This window comes from Canis lupus, chromosome 14 (assembly GCF_048164855.1).
Source record: "Canis lupus baileyi chromosome 14, mCanLup2.hap1, whole genome shotgun sequence".
Lineage (NCBI taxonomy): Eukaryota > Metazoa > Chordata > Mammalia > Carnivora > Canidae > Canis > Canis lupus.
Genome location: NC_132851.1, coordinates 49,758,566 through 49,776,343, shown reverse-complemented (window position 1 = coordinate 49,776,343; position 17,778 = coordinate 49,758,566). Strand labels below are relative to the sequence as shown.

Below are 17,778 nucleotides of genomic sequence, written 5' to 3'. Positions count from 1 at the left end.
CTCAATTGCATAGAATAGCTCTTTGCAATTCAGTTTTTACTTGGGAGAATTAAATTTTGCTTTCCCTAAAATCAATACCTGGCTTTCTAGATCATTGGTATTTGAGAAACGTGATGAAGTACATATAGCATGAATTAGTTGTGGATCACTGCCAGGCCCCCTGTTTCTTGTCCCTTTATTAGAAAAATCTTAGGTTAGACTAATATATGTAATTTATGAAACCAGTTAAATGATTTTTTCCCTGATAAGCAATGTGAAAGGGTGGGCAGAAATTGCTTTAGACAGGTGTAAAAAATTTCTACTTGCTCATTTCCTATTTTAAGATCTTTATTTTTAAAAGATTTTATTTATTTATTCATGAGAGACACACAGAGAGAGGCAGAGACATAAGCAGAGGGAGGAGCAGGCTCCCTAAGGGGAGTCCAATGCGGGACTTGATCCTAGGACCCGGGGATCATGACCTGAGCCAAAGGCAGACGCTCAACCACTGAGCCATCCAGGTGCCCCTAAGATCTTTAATATATTGGTTCACTTTGAGGTACATTACTTATCAATGTCCTTGAATTCTCAGGTAGTTATACAAATATTTACAGTCTCCTTAAACTATTAAGTGTCACATAGAAATATCTAAAAAGGCCTCCCTCTTTTTTGGTAGGAATTCTAGCAATCACCATTCTTTATGTTGAAAACATAACCTAGGACACAGCCCTCTGGAGACAAAATGATCCACGCTCACTGACAGCAAATGTTAGTATGGAGGATGAGCTATAACTTGGAGACTTAACAGAAGCAAAGGCTATTTTCAGCACACTTGTACAGTCAGTAGTTAGGCCAGGGAATGCTGTTAGGAGGTAGTCTGGTGTCATTTCTGCTAACTCAGTAGTAATAGAATGAAGGGTTGAGTCTTGGTGACTATGGTGGCAGGAAGATTAGGGGACTCCAGCCCCCAACCTATTTCTGGCTTTTCCCCAGGAGGGGTTTGCTCCCTCTCTGGGAGCACAGGACATTTTCATTACACACACAGCAATGCCGCTCACGATCTCACAAGCACAACACAGTTCTCAACTATTCTCCATGGTTAAGCTTTCAACCAAGGCCACTTTGTTCTGAACCCATTTAAGGACATCCCTACTTCGTCTTCAGCCTCCACCTAAGAAGCACAGTGTTTGGGCAAGGAAGGGAGAGGGGAAGTAAAAGACATGGAAGCAAATGTGAGGGACAGTAGGGAACAGCAGGCTTGAGACAAGGACACCGGGGACTGGGAACGCCTTCTAACCGCCCCTGATAGGGTTCCTCACAGGGGATATCATCCTTTTACTTAAAAGTACAATGAGATTACAGAACATCACTCACATTCTTGACTAATGTAGGTATGAAAGGGCATGCTATAGCAAAATACATCTTTCCCCAAATAGTTTGCTATTAAAAATTATGTGTGCCATTTGTGTGGGAATTAAGCCCAGATGGCAACATGCTTTCCATTTCCGGTGTAGGAAGCTTTATTCCTGAGTCCTGGTCCTGAGGATGGCAAACCTAAATGATGAATGAAATGAATACATCATTTATCTGCATAGACTGAGCAACCAAGTGGAGTGGTGTTTGGTGGATGGGAGAGGAAATGCTACAGCAGAATTATTTTTAAAAATGTGCTTTCATATACATACATTGAAAATCTGGATTAAGAAGAATCTCAATTAACGGCTTTGGTTTACAACTCCAAGGGTGAGGATGGGAGGACATTCTTAGGCTGCACTTGATGATGTGTCTGATTAATGATGAGGTTCTTTCTCCCACAGTTAGGTGCATATTAGTGCAAAACTTTAGTAGCTAGTAGACTATGACACCTGCACAAAAGCAATCAGGTTGATGCCCCAGTCACTAAGCCAGGAAATCTTATGTTGCACAGTTGTACCGTTTTTACTGCATTGCTCGGCCTTAGCATTAGTTTTCAAGTTGTTTTTCTTTTAAACCATGCAGTTATTTCCCTTTGATCTAATGTTTTTTCCTTTAACATAAACTATTTTAGTGTAAACTTTATTCCCCAAAATCTTCAGATTCACTGCATTAAAATAGTTCGGTAGTTAAACTCAGGCAAAGCTTAATCCAGTTTGAATAACTGGGTATGAATGAGGCTATAGCTCTATCCAGTCTGCAGCAAAGGTCGATCTATTCACTGAAGGCTCTTTACACATCAATATAAAAATATTTTATTTTCAGATGCTTTCACTTTAAAGGTACTTCCTTGGAAGAGATGTCAAAAAAAGGTATTAAATAAAAGATTTCAAACCTCCTGTTAGGCTATGATTTGAGGGGGAAATGAGTGGAAACCACGATTGCTGGTTACATAACTGGAAATTTTGGTGGCCATATGTGAAAGTGTAAACTATCTCCAACAGACTCATTTTTCCCTGAATCTGTTGGTGTGAAATTATATATTGTTATTTTCAAACTCTTCTGCTTTTTATTGAAATACAACAGTTACTCAGCACCTACTATGTTGCTTATTATGTAGTCCCGCTCATTTGTCCCTAACAAAAACCAAGCCACGGATGGTCTTCTCCCCTCCTCTGGGGATGTGTGTGCATGTGTGAAGTGTCTATATATTCTTGGTACTTCCCCTTTGAGCCAGCTTGGAGAAGTCTCATCTACTTTTTAGCAGTTGGTTGGTCTTAATAAAGCCTCTGAAGGTAGACATGGCACTCCCAGGTCTGCCAGAAGTATTTCTTCTTTGAAGATTCATTTTCTTGAGGAGTATTGCTTTGTTCATTCAGTGAAGACTTGTGGGTATAAAAATGGAGCACAGAGTTTCAAACCATTCTGCAGGAACTGTACTTTGGTCCCTAGATGTTGTCTCGAGGAAGTGAACCTGTCACCTGGCTTGCATTCTTCATGCAACCTTGAGGTTATCTTAAAATAGGAACGGCAGGAAAGCTTTCCTATGCTTTGGATAGGAGACAAAATTGCTTTTGTAGAATTTGTGGCTGAGGAGAGCACACAGGGCCTGGCTGAAGAAAACATATGTCACCACGAGCCACCAAGTTAAGTTGTGGAATCCAAAGGTGACAGCCATGGAGATGTAGATCATCAGCTCTGCTAAGTAGTTAGGGGAAGAAACATATTCAAACCAGTCCCCAAAAGGGATTCGGTGGTTACAGTGGATGACCACTCCTGAAACAGAAACAGAAGACTTCCTGAACATAGAAGTTGTGGAAAGCAAGCTTACCACCTCGGGCCCCAAGTAATTTACAAAAACTCTGATTTAAAAAAAGAGGATCACAAACCTGTGTGCAAACCCACTTCCTGTCACACTTCCACTGTCAACTGACTATGTGTTAAAAAGCTACACGTTTAAATTATACCATCGACTGAAGATAAGCACAGAGGGAAGCCTGTTTCTCCACCAAGCCTCCTACCTAGTCATTAGAGCTCAGACTGCAGAGTCAGACTGCGTGAGTTCAAATCCTGACTCTACTACTTACATGTCATGGAACTCTGGAAAAGTTGTTTAACACCTCCGTGCCTCAGTTTCCTCATCTGTATAGTGAGGAGGAGACTGTTCTCACCTCAAGTGAGTGCTGTGAAGCTATGTAAAGCACCAGGAACAGGGTTCGGCATAGCATAAGTACTTTATAAATGTTGAACAGTATTATACCATTTTTGATACTTCAAAAAAACTAATAAAAACTGTATCTGTGGCAAGTCAACATGAGCTAGCTAAGAAGTCAAGTTTTTTTGCTTTGGCTGGAATGACACTAACTCAGCATGATGATACGAATACTCACATGCTGGTGAAGCCCGTATCTGCAGTGCAGGCCCCCAAATACGGGCACAGAATAGAACCATAGAATGTCAGGGCTAGATGGCCACGGAAATCTTTCAGCAGAACGCTCTCGTTTTACAAAGGGGAAGATCAAGACCCAGAGAGGTGTCTTATCAAAAATGAGTATTGGATAGATTAGTCAATTAGTTTAGGGCAGGAAAGGAAAAGATAAACAGACACAATGAACTTCTGAGGGTTAAAATGCACATGCAGAGGTTCTAAAAGACATCTCACCTGCTTTATTTTTCCTGAGATTGCCAAGAATAACGTGGCACTTGTACTGATGGGCAGACGACCAGATAAACATCAGCATTCCGAGGATATGGAACCACCGAGCTTGCATCAAGAGATTTTTCCCTATCACATAGACTACAGAAAAAAAAAAAAAAAAAAAAGAATTAGCTTATCAGCCAACCTGCAAAATTTGAGAGGCTCAGGGAAGTATACAGCTCGTAGGACACAATTATCCACTTATCCAGTTCCTCACGACTAGAAAATTATCCTGATATAATTTACCAAGTCTGGAGGGGGAGAACCCTGTCCCTGTGGGTGAAGGGGTATGCTCTTTAGCCAGGGGCAGCTCCTACCACATGGACACATTCTCCTGCTCCCTCTTCAAATGCTTCAAGCACGCACAGAGGTTGGCTCTGTGTCCTACTCCTGTGACACACTCTTGCAAAGACTGCTTTGCATTTATATTTCTAAGCCTAGTTTTATGTCTTCTTTCTTATAGTCTACTGTCAGGAAAACACTCCTAAAGGAATCTCACCCTGAGTTGCCACCCTAAGCCACTCAGGGGAGACCCTGCATGCAGGACACTGACTTGACTGGCTCCGGCCAATGAAGAAAACCACTGGAAGTAAAGGCTCACAGTGGGACTTCGCAAAAGAGGAGAAATGTACACTGCAAGGTGAAAACCCAAACGTTTTCCCTTTCTGATTAGAAAGAGCCAGGACAGATTTAGTTCAGAAGTAGAAACACTCAAAGTATCTTCTTCCTCTTTCTTCTCCAGCTACCAAGCCGACAGGAAGAAAGCAGGTCTTCTGAGGACTGGAGTCAGAAAACAAAGTAAGGACTTCCTTATGGTCAGCAGGAAGCAGTCAGGCTGCTTAGGAACTTGACTGAAGAAACAAAGTGTCCATTGACTGTGGACTGACTGAGGGGAAAAGCCTGAGGGGCTGGAACCAAGAGAGACCTTATGGAGCTGATTCAGGTCAGAGAACCAGGAATCCTGCTATTCCCTAGGGGCACTGCAGTAGGACTCAGGTGAGGATGGCTAATGACTAATAGGAGTCCACCAACCTGTGTTCATTTCTTAAAAAAAATTGCCCTATATAAACACTTTCCGATAGACTCTTAATGTTTACTAGACTTACCATTTAATGGAATGGTTATATTTTTATAGGCTAATAATAAACAAAATATGAAAAATAGTTTTGTATTGGAGGGCTATAAGAGCAAGTCATTTTAGGATTAAAAACTGAAGCAAGTGTTTGAGCGTTCACGTCACTGCCAACTCACCCACTCTGATTCAGAGAAAAGTACCTCTGAGGGAAAGACTGCAAAGACTAAGTTGGAATTATAATGCAGACAAGGGGAGGCAGGTGGAAGGCTGAGCGTCCAATCTGTGTGGTATTTAATTCTTTATTTACTCTTTAATTACTGTCTACCGAGCCTGGCATCTCGCACAAGGGATAAAGCAGTGAGTAAGGCAAGATCTCAGGCCTCAGGAGCCCACATTCCAGTGGCAAGGGGCAGACAGAAACAAGTAGGCAAATCAATAACCGAGACAAGTTTAGGTAGAGATGGCATCCTGGGGAAAATAAAATACAGCAGTGTAATGGAGCGTGGTTGGAGGAAGACTTTGAAGATAAGGAGACGAGAAGGTCTGGGCAGCTTACAGATGTTCTTTCTCTTTTACAAGAACCCTCTGATATCAGGATGTGCCCCTAATTACAGATGAAGGTTCTGAGGCTGAGGGTGGCTAAGTAAGCCAGAATTCAGACCCAGGTGCCCCTGACTCCCAAGCCCAGGCTATTCCCGTCAGACTCTGCAGCTGGCAAATGTCCCAGTGTATTCTCTCTCAATGAATTCCAGAAGCCAGTTGTCCCCATATTGTCCCAAATGCCTGCATAGGACTTCTTGAGAGATAAGCAGATGAAACAGAAGACAGTTTCAGAAAGCAATGTCTAGAAAGTGATTTTTGTGGGTGTTTCAGCTGCCTCTTCTTGACTGTTTATATAGAAGGGAGGGCAAAAGCTGGGGTCAAGCTAGCAGGTGAAGCTCCAGAGGAGATATGGAATGCCAACGGAGGCTAACACAGTGAAAGCTGGTGGGTTAGCCAAGTGCTTCGGAAAGCTCCTTTGGGTGGAAATCCTATTACCGCTCACCATGAATAACAGGTAAGCTCTTGATATGGGCTGCACGTGAAGGCCACAGCAGAGAGCTCAGGGAGGAAACACTGACCGGGCTAAATTCACTGGAATCAGATGGAGAGATGCTAGCTGAGTGGCTGAAGCCAATAAATAATTCATAAATTAAGAAAGATCATTTCTCAAGCCATAGAGGCCTTGGGTTGTGCTATAGCAACAGAGATGATGTTCAAGGGGCTACTCTGAAGCCGAAATCAAACCTGAGGAGAAAGCACACTCCCCAAGTACTGGAAACATCTAGACTTTGGTCTCTATTTACAAGGATGGCTAGGAAATGTGAAGACCTGAACTTAGAGAAAACAGTCATGACTGGTCTCGGTACAGTGTCTGGGCAGAGGGATACCAAAGGTCCAGGGTGAGGTTAGCCTCAGCACTAAAAGCTAACTTCAGTCACCCCAAACGACTTGAGTTCTGTGTAATAAGCATGCATGGTTTTTACAAAAATGACAGCCCTAATGTGTAAGATCTCCAGCCTCCCTCCCCACGCCACACACCCAAAACACACTTCATTTCCTCCACATGAACCAAGGTCATGGTCTTGCTTCCCTCTTCCTGGCTAGTGGAAGCTCAGAAACGTTCAGACACAATCCTGACTCACTACAGTACTCTTTTGTCCTCTCCGCTCAGGCTGCCTCCCTTGAAGGAAAGCTTTGTTATAATCAGAATAATCGTAGGAACTGAATGGCAACAAAATGGCTCTCTATTCCCTCTTCAAATCACTACTTTTCACCACTAGCCCTTCCTCCTTGGGTTTTCTGAGATTTAATCCTGCACCACCCTTCTGCTTTTACACCCGCACCCCAGGGAGACAGAGCCTTTGCTGGGGCAACCTTCTTTGCTGACCCTTTTTCTTGTTCTTGGGTGCTCCTTTGTTTCTTGTCCAACTGTTAACCATACTCCCTCTGTCTTCCCAGAGTAACTCCGCATGAGTTCACGGACTTCAGTCCCACCAAGGGAGATCCACATCCCAATTCTTCATCCTTACACCAAGCCTCCTGAACACCTGGCACTTACTACCTTTACTATAGGCATTAGTGCTTACGTTGGCATCTTTCAGGTTTTAGCAATTCTTTTAATAGTTAACATATATCCCCTCGGGCATGTTGACATTTTCTAACTACTAGTTGAGTTCAAACTCTTCAAATGCAAAGTGGGTTGGGCAGGTCTACTTTCAAACTTCTGTAATGCTTCGTGGACTGCTTTGCCTGAGAAGTACCTCATTGGCCCAGTGTGACTCAGCTAACAGAAGACCCCAAGGACCACTCACCGTTCCTGCCATCCATTGGCACTTGGCTCAGCACAGTTAGGCCGGTGAGGACATAGTAGACAAGTCCAAAACAGTACTGGACGACGTGAATCACAGCATTGGAGAAGACACTGACATACAGGCACTCGAAGAGCCTTCGCAAACTGTGTAGCCACAGAAATACTAACACTAAGAATGCAGACAGCGCCAGCTCACTCCCTATAATTCAGAATGCAACATGTTAGCACCTCTCCTTCCAGGATTAACCCAAAGTTAGATTTTTTTTTCCTGCTGTTTAACAGATTTTTAAATAAAATTAGAGCTAGGAGAGGACCCTAAAAATCTAGTGTAACACTTTTTTTTTTTTTTTAAGTCATGAGGAAGTGGGCCATGTGAAGTTAAGGAATTTGGCTAGTCACAAACTCAGGTTTCTGGACTCTCCATCATGTGAAAGCCTTCCGGTTTTCACAGACGTATGTCACTGTGAAGGAGTCTGTGCACTCAGAACCTGCTATCTGTGGATCTCTGGTTCCTGGAACTAAAAGCCAGATGAAGATGGTCAGGAGAATGCTCGGATGACCTCTAACAACCCCAGCTGGTGGGATCCCTGGGTCAGGGAGACGAGACACAGGCACGCCAAGAAGCAGAAAAGAGGACAGGAACAGAGACGGAGGGAATTATGCATTTCTTTCCATATGAAAAAAAAAAAAAAGAGACAATTATAATTTTCAGGGGACTGTGTGAGCCTTGAGATCTATCTTCCTACCTGTCTTTCATTCCCTCTGCCAAAAGAATTTGGAAGTAATGCTGGTTTTTAAAATGACATAACACCTAGATGTTTTTTTTAAATGAATGTCACATGCACACACAGAGACACACACACAAGAATACAGTGAGGATACAGCTTAACAGATTTTTACAAACTAAACCATGTATTCCACCCATATAATCAGCACCCAGGACATAGAAGCAGAACACAACTAGCACTCCCTTGTATTCCCCTCCAGGCACTGCCTCCCCACCCATGGGTAAGGCCTATCCAGACTTCTATCAGTACAGAATAGCTTTGGGTGTTTTTGTATTTTGCATATAGTAAATCCTAGTTTTAACTCGTTAGGAATAGGTTAAAACAAGTATACAAATAAAACTCCTCACAACCAACCCTCCAAATACCAGAGCCCCAGTGAACCCCACAGTAAACAAAGGAAGAGATAGAGTTTTAGTGGGTGAAGTGGGATATGCTGAGGCCTCCTCCCCTTCCAAGTACAATCTGCATAGGTCTTCCCTTCTGGCTGTCATCGTTTGCAACAAGTCCCTCTGGTTATATAGGAAAGGACTGTTCCCACAGAGCCAGTGGTTTGGCTGTGGGAACAAAAGACAGAGATAGCACCAGAACAATCTGTTTCTAATTCTGCCCCTCACGCTCTCCCTGACATTAATTGAGGCCACCTTATGGTTTTCACCTTCAAGTCCTAATTTTTAAAATTGTTCTGTGTATCCTTTATCCGAGGTAAAGTGAGGTGAATTTAAAGGCTATTTTTTTAAAATTTTTTTTTATGATAGTCACAGAGAGAGAGAGAGGCAGAGACACAGGCAGAGGGAGAAGCAGGCTCCATGCACCGGGAGCCTGACGTGGGATTCGATCCCGGGTCTCCAGGATCACGCCCTGGGCCAAAGGCAGGCGCCAAACCACTGCGCCACCCAGGGATCCCTAAAGGCTATTTTATAGTCTTCTGGTCAACAACTATTTATAGTCAATTTTATTATATAACTAAAGCTTACAGGATAACAAGCGTTTTTAACTGGCGATCAAAAAGTAATTATCTATTTTATTTCTGGGGTTCTGAGACAGGACTTTGGTTCAACTATAGAAATGACAAATGTTTCAAGGCAAACCCGAGGGATCCTAAGAGCTTTTCCAATGAAGTGTATAAAGTGCATAAATTTATCGATAGTACTAAAAATATCAGAGAGAGAACAGCCAGTCCTGTACACAGCACAGCACCCGCTGGGAGTCTGGGGCGAACAGCTGACTCTCAGTGTGTTGTGATCTCAGCGAGGGACATGGAGACACCCCTGTGGCCACCTAGCTAACAACCATGCAGAACTCTTTCTTGCCCTCACCCTCCACTTCCTGGGCCCACAGAGGAGCCCGGGGGTGCCTGTGAAATACCAGGAACATCTCCCTGCAGGCTGAAAGACAAGGAACAGGATGAAATGGTTGTAACTAGCCAGCAGAGTCATACCTTGGAACTGGGCAGCCCCGAGAATTCTGAGCAGACCATGAAGCCAGTTTGGAAAAGGCACTCCCAGGAACAGAGACTGAGTAAGGTGCCAAAGCAGGAAGCCATTCCACAGCACTGAGATGATGTAGAAATGAGAAAAATACCTGCAAGGTTAAACCAGTTTAGGCAGTTATCAGGGGGAGGTCCACTTTAAAGCATTGTGCAGGAAGAATATTTTTAGGCTCCCGATCCTCTTTCCTCCATTCCCAAAGTATAGTTTAGTTTTTTAATAGAACCTGAATCCTGCAGGCGTTCAGATTTTTAAAATCTTTCAAATGATGGGACTGGTAAACTCATAGGTAAAAGAGGCCTCCTGAGGTTAACGGGAATGTGATTGACCTTGTTAAACCTAGATAGAGGGTCAATTAGCAATCTCTCTTATCTCTGGGTAACAGGGTTGGCTCAGGTTCCAACATAGGGGGGACCAGACCCTGGCAAAGAGAACCTAGACTGTGCCAACTCAAGCCAAATGTGTGAAAGATTTCTAAATCCTGGGCAATGTTGCTGCAATAGCCATACAACTGTTACACAACATTTGCAAAACCACAAGCTCTCAGGGTTGCCAGGAACCTTAAAGGTCTTCTGATTCAGTGTTTTCCTAAATTGTGTTGACCTAAATTACTTTTATAATAACATGACAAATATTAACTCATAAAATGAGGTATCAACTCCTGATGGTTATAGCTCCCATCAAATACAGTGCCTATTTTGCAATCAACGCAGTTACAAATGAAAATACAAATAAAGCCGGGGCCAATGAAAATTGGAATTAGCAATGTTACTGTAATGTGAAAGAGGATGTTGGTTTACTGAGATGAAATCATCTACTATAGCACAAAGGCTGAACACGGGTTCTTCTGAGGTCCCTTAACCTATACTTCTATTTTTCTTTAAGTCAACTCAAAATCCTTCTGACTCAGCAGAGTGTCTTCTTTGGTCTTCGACATATCACTTTGTATTAAGCCACCTCCTTGTCTTATTAGTCACACAAAAGTAAATCGACGTCAGGGATTTTTTCTTCCAGATGATCTAGAATATGCTTGTACCAGAAGTGCCTGCAATCCAGTCTGACAAATACTGACCTAATCTGATCCTTCCATAGCAACTCACTTAATTCTCCCAACTACTATTACAAATTCTATCACTGGATCTGCCCCCGCTGAGCTAGCCTGTAGTTCCTTTATTTTTTTTTAAAGATTTATTTATTTATGATAGAGATAGACACAGAGAGAGAGAGAGAGAGGCAGAGACACAGGAGGATGGAGAAGCAGGCTCCATGCTGGGAGCCCGATGTGGGAATCGATCCCGGGACTCCAGGATCGTACCCTGGGCCAAAGGCAAGCGCTAAACTGCTGAGCCACCCAGGGATCCCTAGCCTGTAGTTCCTGATTCCAATCTTCTCTGGGCTCAAGAACTTAGTTTCCTCAAGAGTTCACCTGTGTCATTTCCAGTACCCCCCCCCCCCCCACCTGGCCACTGGTTTTTCGTTGTCTTCCAGGGTCTTTCTTAAGACACACTTCCTAGAACTGAGCCCTGGTATGGTCTGAGCTACAGGAACAGAGCAGAATGTCAGCAGCACCTTGCTCTGGAGGCTTCCACACCGAGGGGAGGGGCCAACTTTTGAAAAGTATCTTCTGGGCCAGCCACTTCATTTCTACCCACTTCATTTCTCCATAAATATTAATGAGAACTTAGAACATGCTGGGCAACGTTCTAGGATCTGGGAACTCAGTGAACAGACCAGGTCTCTGCCTTGATGAAGTTTACCTTTCAGCATATATATGGTCCACAAATGAACCTATGGATATCTAGCATAATGTCGGGTTAGGGGGCAGGGCGGGTGCAGAGGGGAGGCCATTCTGGATGGGTGGCCAAGGGTGGCCTATCTGGAAGTGACATTTGGCTAGAATGAATAAGCCCAGAGAAAGAATTTTCTAGGCAGAGGAAATGACAACCGCAAAGGCTCTGAGGAACAGTAAAGGACATCTGTGTGGGGAGGGCTAGGCGGTCATGTGGGAGAAGCAGATGCTATAGGGTCTTAAAAGGACACTGGCTTTTACGCAGTGTGTTGGGAGCCATTTGTGCAGAGCAACTTAAATAACATATTTTAGTCCTTCTGGCTGAGGACAAGTTCTGGAGATTGATAGCGATGGCTGCACAGCAACGTCAATGTATTCAAAACTAATGAACTGTACATCTGATAAGGGCTAAAAATTGCTAAGTGTTATGTATATGTTACCACACATGCACAAAGCACTGCTTTTTCATTTCACTCTTTTTAAAGTTAAAAAAAATCCTTCTGGTAAGTAGGCAGAAACAACTCTGTAAAGTTTATTTGGTTATCTTCATGTGGCAGATGAGAAAACCAAGGCTTAGCTGCTAAGTTACATATCCAAGGCCACACAGTAAGTGGTGGCATTAGCTCCAGACTCAGCCCAGATGACTCTGAAGTTAAAAGCACTTTTTTTTTTTTTTTTTTTTTTAAGTGGGCTCCATGCGGGGCCCTGGGATCAAGACCAGAGCTGAGATCGGTATTCAGAAACTTAACCAACTGAGCCTCCCAGACGCCTCCACACTGCTGCCCTTCGAGTTCATGCAACCTAGACCTGCCCGAACCTGCTTTTCTGTCCCTATATTACTCCTGACAATTTATACCAAGCTTAAAGTCAACCAATTGCTCAAATATGTTTGGGAGAAGTTGCTAAGCCACATCTTGCTATGCCCTACTTGTGCCCTGATGTTTCTGATTCACAGGCAGATTGCTGTTCTAATTCCTACATTTTACACATTCTATCTCGTTTTGCTTGCCTGATTTTCCTCTATAAGAAACATCTTTTGCTCCATAAAACTCTTGCTTTTTAAAAAGACCCAGCTTTAGTCTCAAACAACAGATCTAAGAACTCTACTCTTTTTGTTTTAGACATTCTCTCTCTTTTTCCTCCCTTGGCACTTTGCATAACTGTAGCAGTTTTCCAAGCCTGTGGGAAGAGGGAGAAGGTGATCTTTATGGTAACCCAGGACTTGGCACCAAGCAAGCACTCCCTTGATTCAATAAATATTTTAGTGCTTATTAGGAGCTAGGGACTGCTCTAGGTATCCGGCAATGAAAACAACAGAGGATTCCAGCCTTCCTGGCACTTATGCTCACACTCACACACACAAAAGTAAATTTATAGCATGCCAGCAGGTGGTAACTGTTATGGAGAAAATAAATGCCAGGAAGAGAAGGAATATGGGGGACGGTAGAATGATACTTTTAAACAGGGTGGATAGGTAACACCTCATTGGGAAGGTAATATGTGAGTAGAATTATAGGAAGTGAGGACAGAAACCACGTGGCTATGTGGGGGAAGAACTTTCTAGGTCGGGGTGGGGGGGAGGGCGGCAGGCAGTGCAAAGGCCTGTGAGGTGTGAAGGAAGGTTATAGAGAGGCCCACAAAACTGGATTGGTACCACATGGGGGGCTAACTATAGGGCAGAAGTCAGTGAGGTGGTAGGAACAAAACTACATTGGATCTTGGGCTCTTCCTGTGAGTTGGAAGCCACTGGATGAATCTGAGCCAGGAGGCAGGATCTTATAATACATGTTTGCTGATAGCTAGAACTGATCCAAGGCGCCACTAGGGGGGTTATGGGGCTAAGGACGTGAACCAATGTTTACTGAATTCTGACTAGGTGCCTGGCCCGTGCTAAGTGCTTTAATGTCATGACCGCCCATATGACAAGGAGGGGCTATTATGTGAACACTCTACTCCATACCACTGCCTTTTGCCTGACCCATCATCGCAGCCTCTTATTCAGTCTTCTCCACACGATGGCTGGCCATCCTTTCAAGACCCGAACCACAGAATGTCATGCTTTCTTCCCCATCCTAAAGCCATCAATGGCTTCCCATACACTCAGAACAGAATCTTACCTCCACCAGGGCCCTGGTGAGCCAGCCCTGCCTCCCCCAGTGAACTCATCTCCTGTCCCACACCTCCCTGACCATTCTCTCCAGTGTTGTCACTGCCACTGTCATGGCCACCCCCATTTTGTTCACGATCAAGTAATCCTGCTGGACTTTCTCTGAGGCACTTAATACAAAATTATCTTGCTTGTTTTGTAAGATTTGTTCACATAATTACTGCCTTATAAGAACCAAAGCTCCTGGCACACAAGTACTCTATAAATGCGGATTGAAATAATTGAAAGAGAAGGTATCTCATCCAAAGTTATTCTGAGTAAGCAGCTAATCAACAAACCAACTAAAACTAAACCCTTTTTTCCTTAAAATTCATTCAAAATATAGTGATCAAGGACCTTGTTATTTGTCAGGCACTGAACCAGGGATATGATAACAAGACAAATGTAAACTTATGGCCAGTTTTTAGTCTACAGCAGGGATTCTTTACATTTTTCTTCCATGGATTCCTTTGGTAGTCTGTTGAAGGGTACTGGCCACTTCTTAAAATGGTATCACAAAATACATAGGGATTACCAAGGAAACCAATTATATTGAAGCATAGATAACATAATTACCAAAAAAGAAATTTGTGATATAGTAATATATGTGCTAAATTACTGTTCTCAAATAATAAGATCCAGTGATTCATTCCTGTGGTGATGAAAATAATGTTCTGAGGTTTCTTCAAAAATCTTAATGTGATATTAAAAAAGTTGTTCCAAAAAAATAAAATAAAAAAAATTAAAAAGTTGTCCCAATATTGCAAGTACTGCTAGTTCTATTGTGGTTTGTTGATTACATATATTATTAGGGAAATGCTGAATTTTGGCTACAGGTGAGTGAAGATGTAATTTTTTTCTAATGGAGGTTTGCCTTCAATTCTGTCCACTGGACCTCTGGTTAGGACTGCTGAACCCTGGGGAGAAAAGTCTGGATGGCTTTTTTTGCTACCAGAGCTTAATTCAACTGCAATGCTTTGATGCCATTTGGAAATTTAGAAGAAGTACTTTTATAAACATCACACAAGTCAAGAGCATTGACTCATGTCGGAGATCACCTATTTATTTAGACTTTCTGGGAAGTCAGTAAGCTATGAAGCACAAGGAAAACAAGAAAAGCACCATCGCCTTAATTTAGGAAAAAACGCTACCCAACATTGGTTGTAGAACTGAACAAGCCATGAACTGATTTAAGTTTATTCCTGCCTCCTTAGGAAAAAAAAATCACCCCAAACAAAATCACCTAAGCACCATTTTTAGATGCAGAAATGTGATTTACAGCTGCCTCTAAGCGTAAAAATCATGGGCTTATTTTCACTTTTAAGAGTATGATTGAATTTTGCACAAGGAAAAATATTTAAATAGTATCTAGGCATATTTTTTTTTTTATTGGCCTGGACTTGCTGTATCTTCTTCCAATACTCAAAGAAATGGTAAATTTTGAATAAACAAAACATCCCTTGGACATCATGGGAGGTTCTACTCTAGAATTCTGAAAGAAGAAAAAGGTGTAAATTATGGGAGAAACTGCAACAAGCCCAAAGAGTAGTAACGAATGAAGTAAAGCACCAAGTCTGTTCCTTAGCGGTCGCACCTTTGAGTACTAACAGCTGGGGTACGGGAGCCTGAGAAATGGTTGGCTGTGGGGAATGATTTGAATGAGTCTAATCTAGGGACACCAATACCTTTTTCAAAATTCAGGAAACAAGTTGTTAGAATTCACACTAAGAAATAATTTTTCCGGGACACCTGTGTGGCTCAGCGGTTGAGCACCTGCCTTTGGCCCAGGGCATGATCCTGGAGACCTGGGATCAAGTCCCACATCCGGCTCCCTGCATGGAGCCTGCTTCTCCCTCTGCCTGTGTCTCTGCCTCTCTCTCTCTCTCTGTATGACTATCATAAACAAATTAAAAAAAAAATCTTAAAAAAAAATTTTTTTTCGGGACACTTGTGTGGCTCAGCGGTTGAGCATCTGCCTCCCGCCCAGGGTGTGATCCTGGAGACTCGGGATGGATCCTGCTTCTCCCTCTGCCTATGTCTCTGCCTCTCTTTATGTCTTTCATGAATAAATAAATAAAATCTTAAAAAAAATTTTTTTCCTTCACTTTATCAATTAAAAAAGTGATAATCCGGGAGTGCCACTGCTATAAAGCAGAAAAGGATGTACTGCAACCGGACTTGATTAAAAATTGACTAACCTGTGCTAAATACCTCTACCTCCTCCCATGGCCTCATTCTCCTTCCTCCTCTCCTGGGTGACCCAGTTCTTCCTTCTCAGCGTCAACACCTGGCAACTGTTTCTCCAACAGACACAAGTGGGGGGTTATCTCCGTTTCAGAAACCACATGACAGCCCACATTCTTGTCTGGGGACCTGGGACACTCTCTGAGAGGCTCAAACGATAACCCGGGTGTTTTGACACATTAGAAACCTTTTCACATTCCTCTAGACTCCTTCCTACATACATGCATTTAGATGCATCTTTTTTTTTTTTTTTTTTTAAAGATTTCATTTACTTATTCATGAGAGACACAGAGAGAAGCAGAGACCCAGGCAGGGGGAGAAGCAGGCTCCATGCACCGGGAGCCCGACGTGGGATTCGATCCCGGGTCTCCAGGATCACACCTTGGGCTGAAGGCGGCGCTAAACCGCTGGGCCACCCGGGCTGCCCTAGGTGCATCTTAAAGTCAGAAATGCTTCTCTCCAGACCGTCCAGAAGTGTTTGGCTGACTCTTCCCCGCTGTGTTCTGAATTCAAAGTAAAAGACAACAACAACAACAACAAAAACAAAGGCAAACTATAACACGTCTTTACGATTCCTGAAAGCAGCCTACTTTAAGCCCTAACGATTTAATCTTTCGTCGAACTTGGTCGTGAAGTCTGTTGAGAGTCGGATAGAGCTGCGGGCTCAGGCTTGGGCCGCTCTCCGGGGGCGGGGGGGGGCCCAGGTGCGAGCGAGGGGGAGGGTCGGTGCCCGTGCGGCCGGAGGGGGTGGCGCCGGGTGGCAGGCCCGCGGCTCGCCGCCTCCCCCGTCCTGACTTCGCGGGTCGGAGACAAATGGGGGAAACTGAGGCCTGCCTCGCGTCCACAAGTGAGGGGCCTCAAGCTACATGATGCGCCCTACAGTGCAGGGGGGGCGGGGGAAGAACTGGGGGCCCAAAGGCTTTAACCTGCCGCCCGGGGACCAGGCCTACAGTCGGAAGCGCTGCCATTGCCCCGAGGGAGAGGCTCCGCGGGCCTCGGGCATCCCCTGCCCCCCGCACCCCGCCCGGGCCCGACGCGGACGCCGCAGCGCCCCGAGGCCCGGCCCCGGCAGCGCCGCGCGGGGAGCCCGCGCCCGCCTCTGCTGCCCCCTGCCGGCCGCCCGAGCCGCGCCCCGGGCTCTCCGCGCCTCGGCTTCCCGGGCTGCAGCCGGGGCGCGGTTACCTCTTGGGGACGTCAAAGACCCGGCAGGCGGCCGGGCGCGACGGCCCCTCGCGCTTGGTTTTCCCATAGCGGATCAGGTCCTGGAAAAGCGCGCAGGCCGGGAGCAGGCCGGGCGGCACGAGCTGCAGCAGCAGGGTCAGCAGGAAGGCGGCGGTCAGCGTGAGCCACAGGGCGCGCAGCGGCGTCAGCGCCCAGAGCTCGGCCCCGGCCCACGGAGCCATGGCCCGCGCGCCGCCCCGAGCTCCCAGGGCCCGGAGCCCCCGAGCTCCACCGGCCGCGCAGCCGCCGCCGCCGCCGCCCGCGCGCACACGCCAGGCTCCGCGGGGCGGGGCGTCGGGACGCAGCGGGGGCGGGGACGCGCGTGGCCACGCCCACCGGGTGGGCGGGGCCACGCTGGCGCCGGGCGGCCGCGCTGGGTCCCTAAGCGGACTCCGGGACCCTCCGGCGGAACCGGGGAGCGACCCAACCCTGCGACTCGAAGACCTGCCACGAAGTCTGCGCTGCTGCGGTGCTGTCGGTGGAAAAGCGGAATCAACCCTGAACGCTTCACTTTACGGCGTTTAGTTTTTCTTTTTCTTTTTTAAAGATTTTATTTATTTGTTTATGAGAGAGAGAGAGAGAGAC

At 45.0% G+C, this 17,778-nt stretch overlaps 1 protein-coding gene across 2 annotated transcripts; it reads right to left on the bottom strand.

The window, feature by feature from the left end:
• Positions 1–309: 309 nt before the first annotated feature.
• On the bottom strand, positions 310–17,430 carry SRD5A3 (steroid 5 alpha-reductase 3). Of its 2 annotated transcripts, XR_012007133.1 has the most exons (6): positions 17,155–17,430; positions 9,745–9,887; positions 7,520–7,717; positions 4,055–4,189; positions 1,665–3,168; positions 310–1,533 (listed from the first exon to the last, which is right to left on the bottom strand). XR_012007133.1 is itself a non-coding variant. In XM_072775110.1 (5 exons), exons 1-5 carry the CDS (start codon positions 17,373–17,375, stop codon positions 2,909–2,911), a joined length of 957 nt encoding a protein of 318 aa, XP_072631211.1. In that variant the 5' UTR covers positions 17,376–17,430; the 3' UTR covers positions 310–2,908. The 2 variants fall into 2 exon arrangements, 1 of the variants encoding a protein (XP_072631211.1); XM_072775110.1 differs by having other exon boundaries at positions 310–3,168.
• Positions 17,431–17,778: the final 348 nt, after the last annotated feature.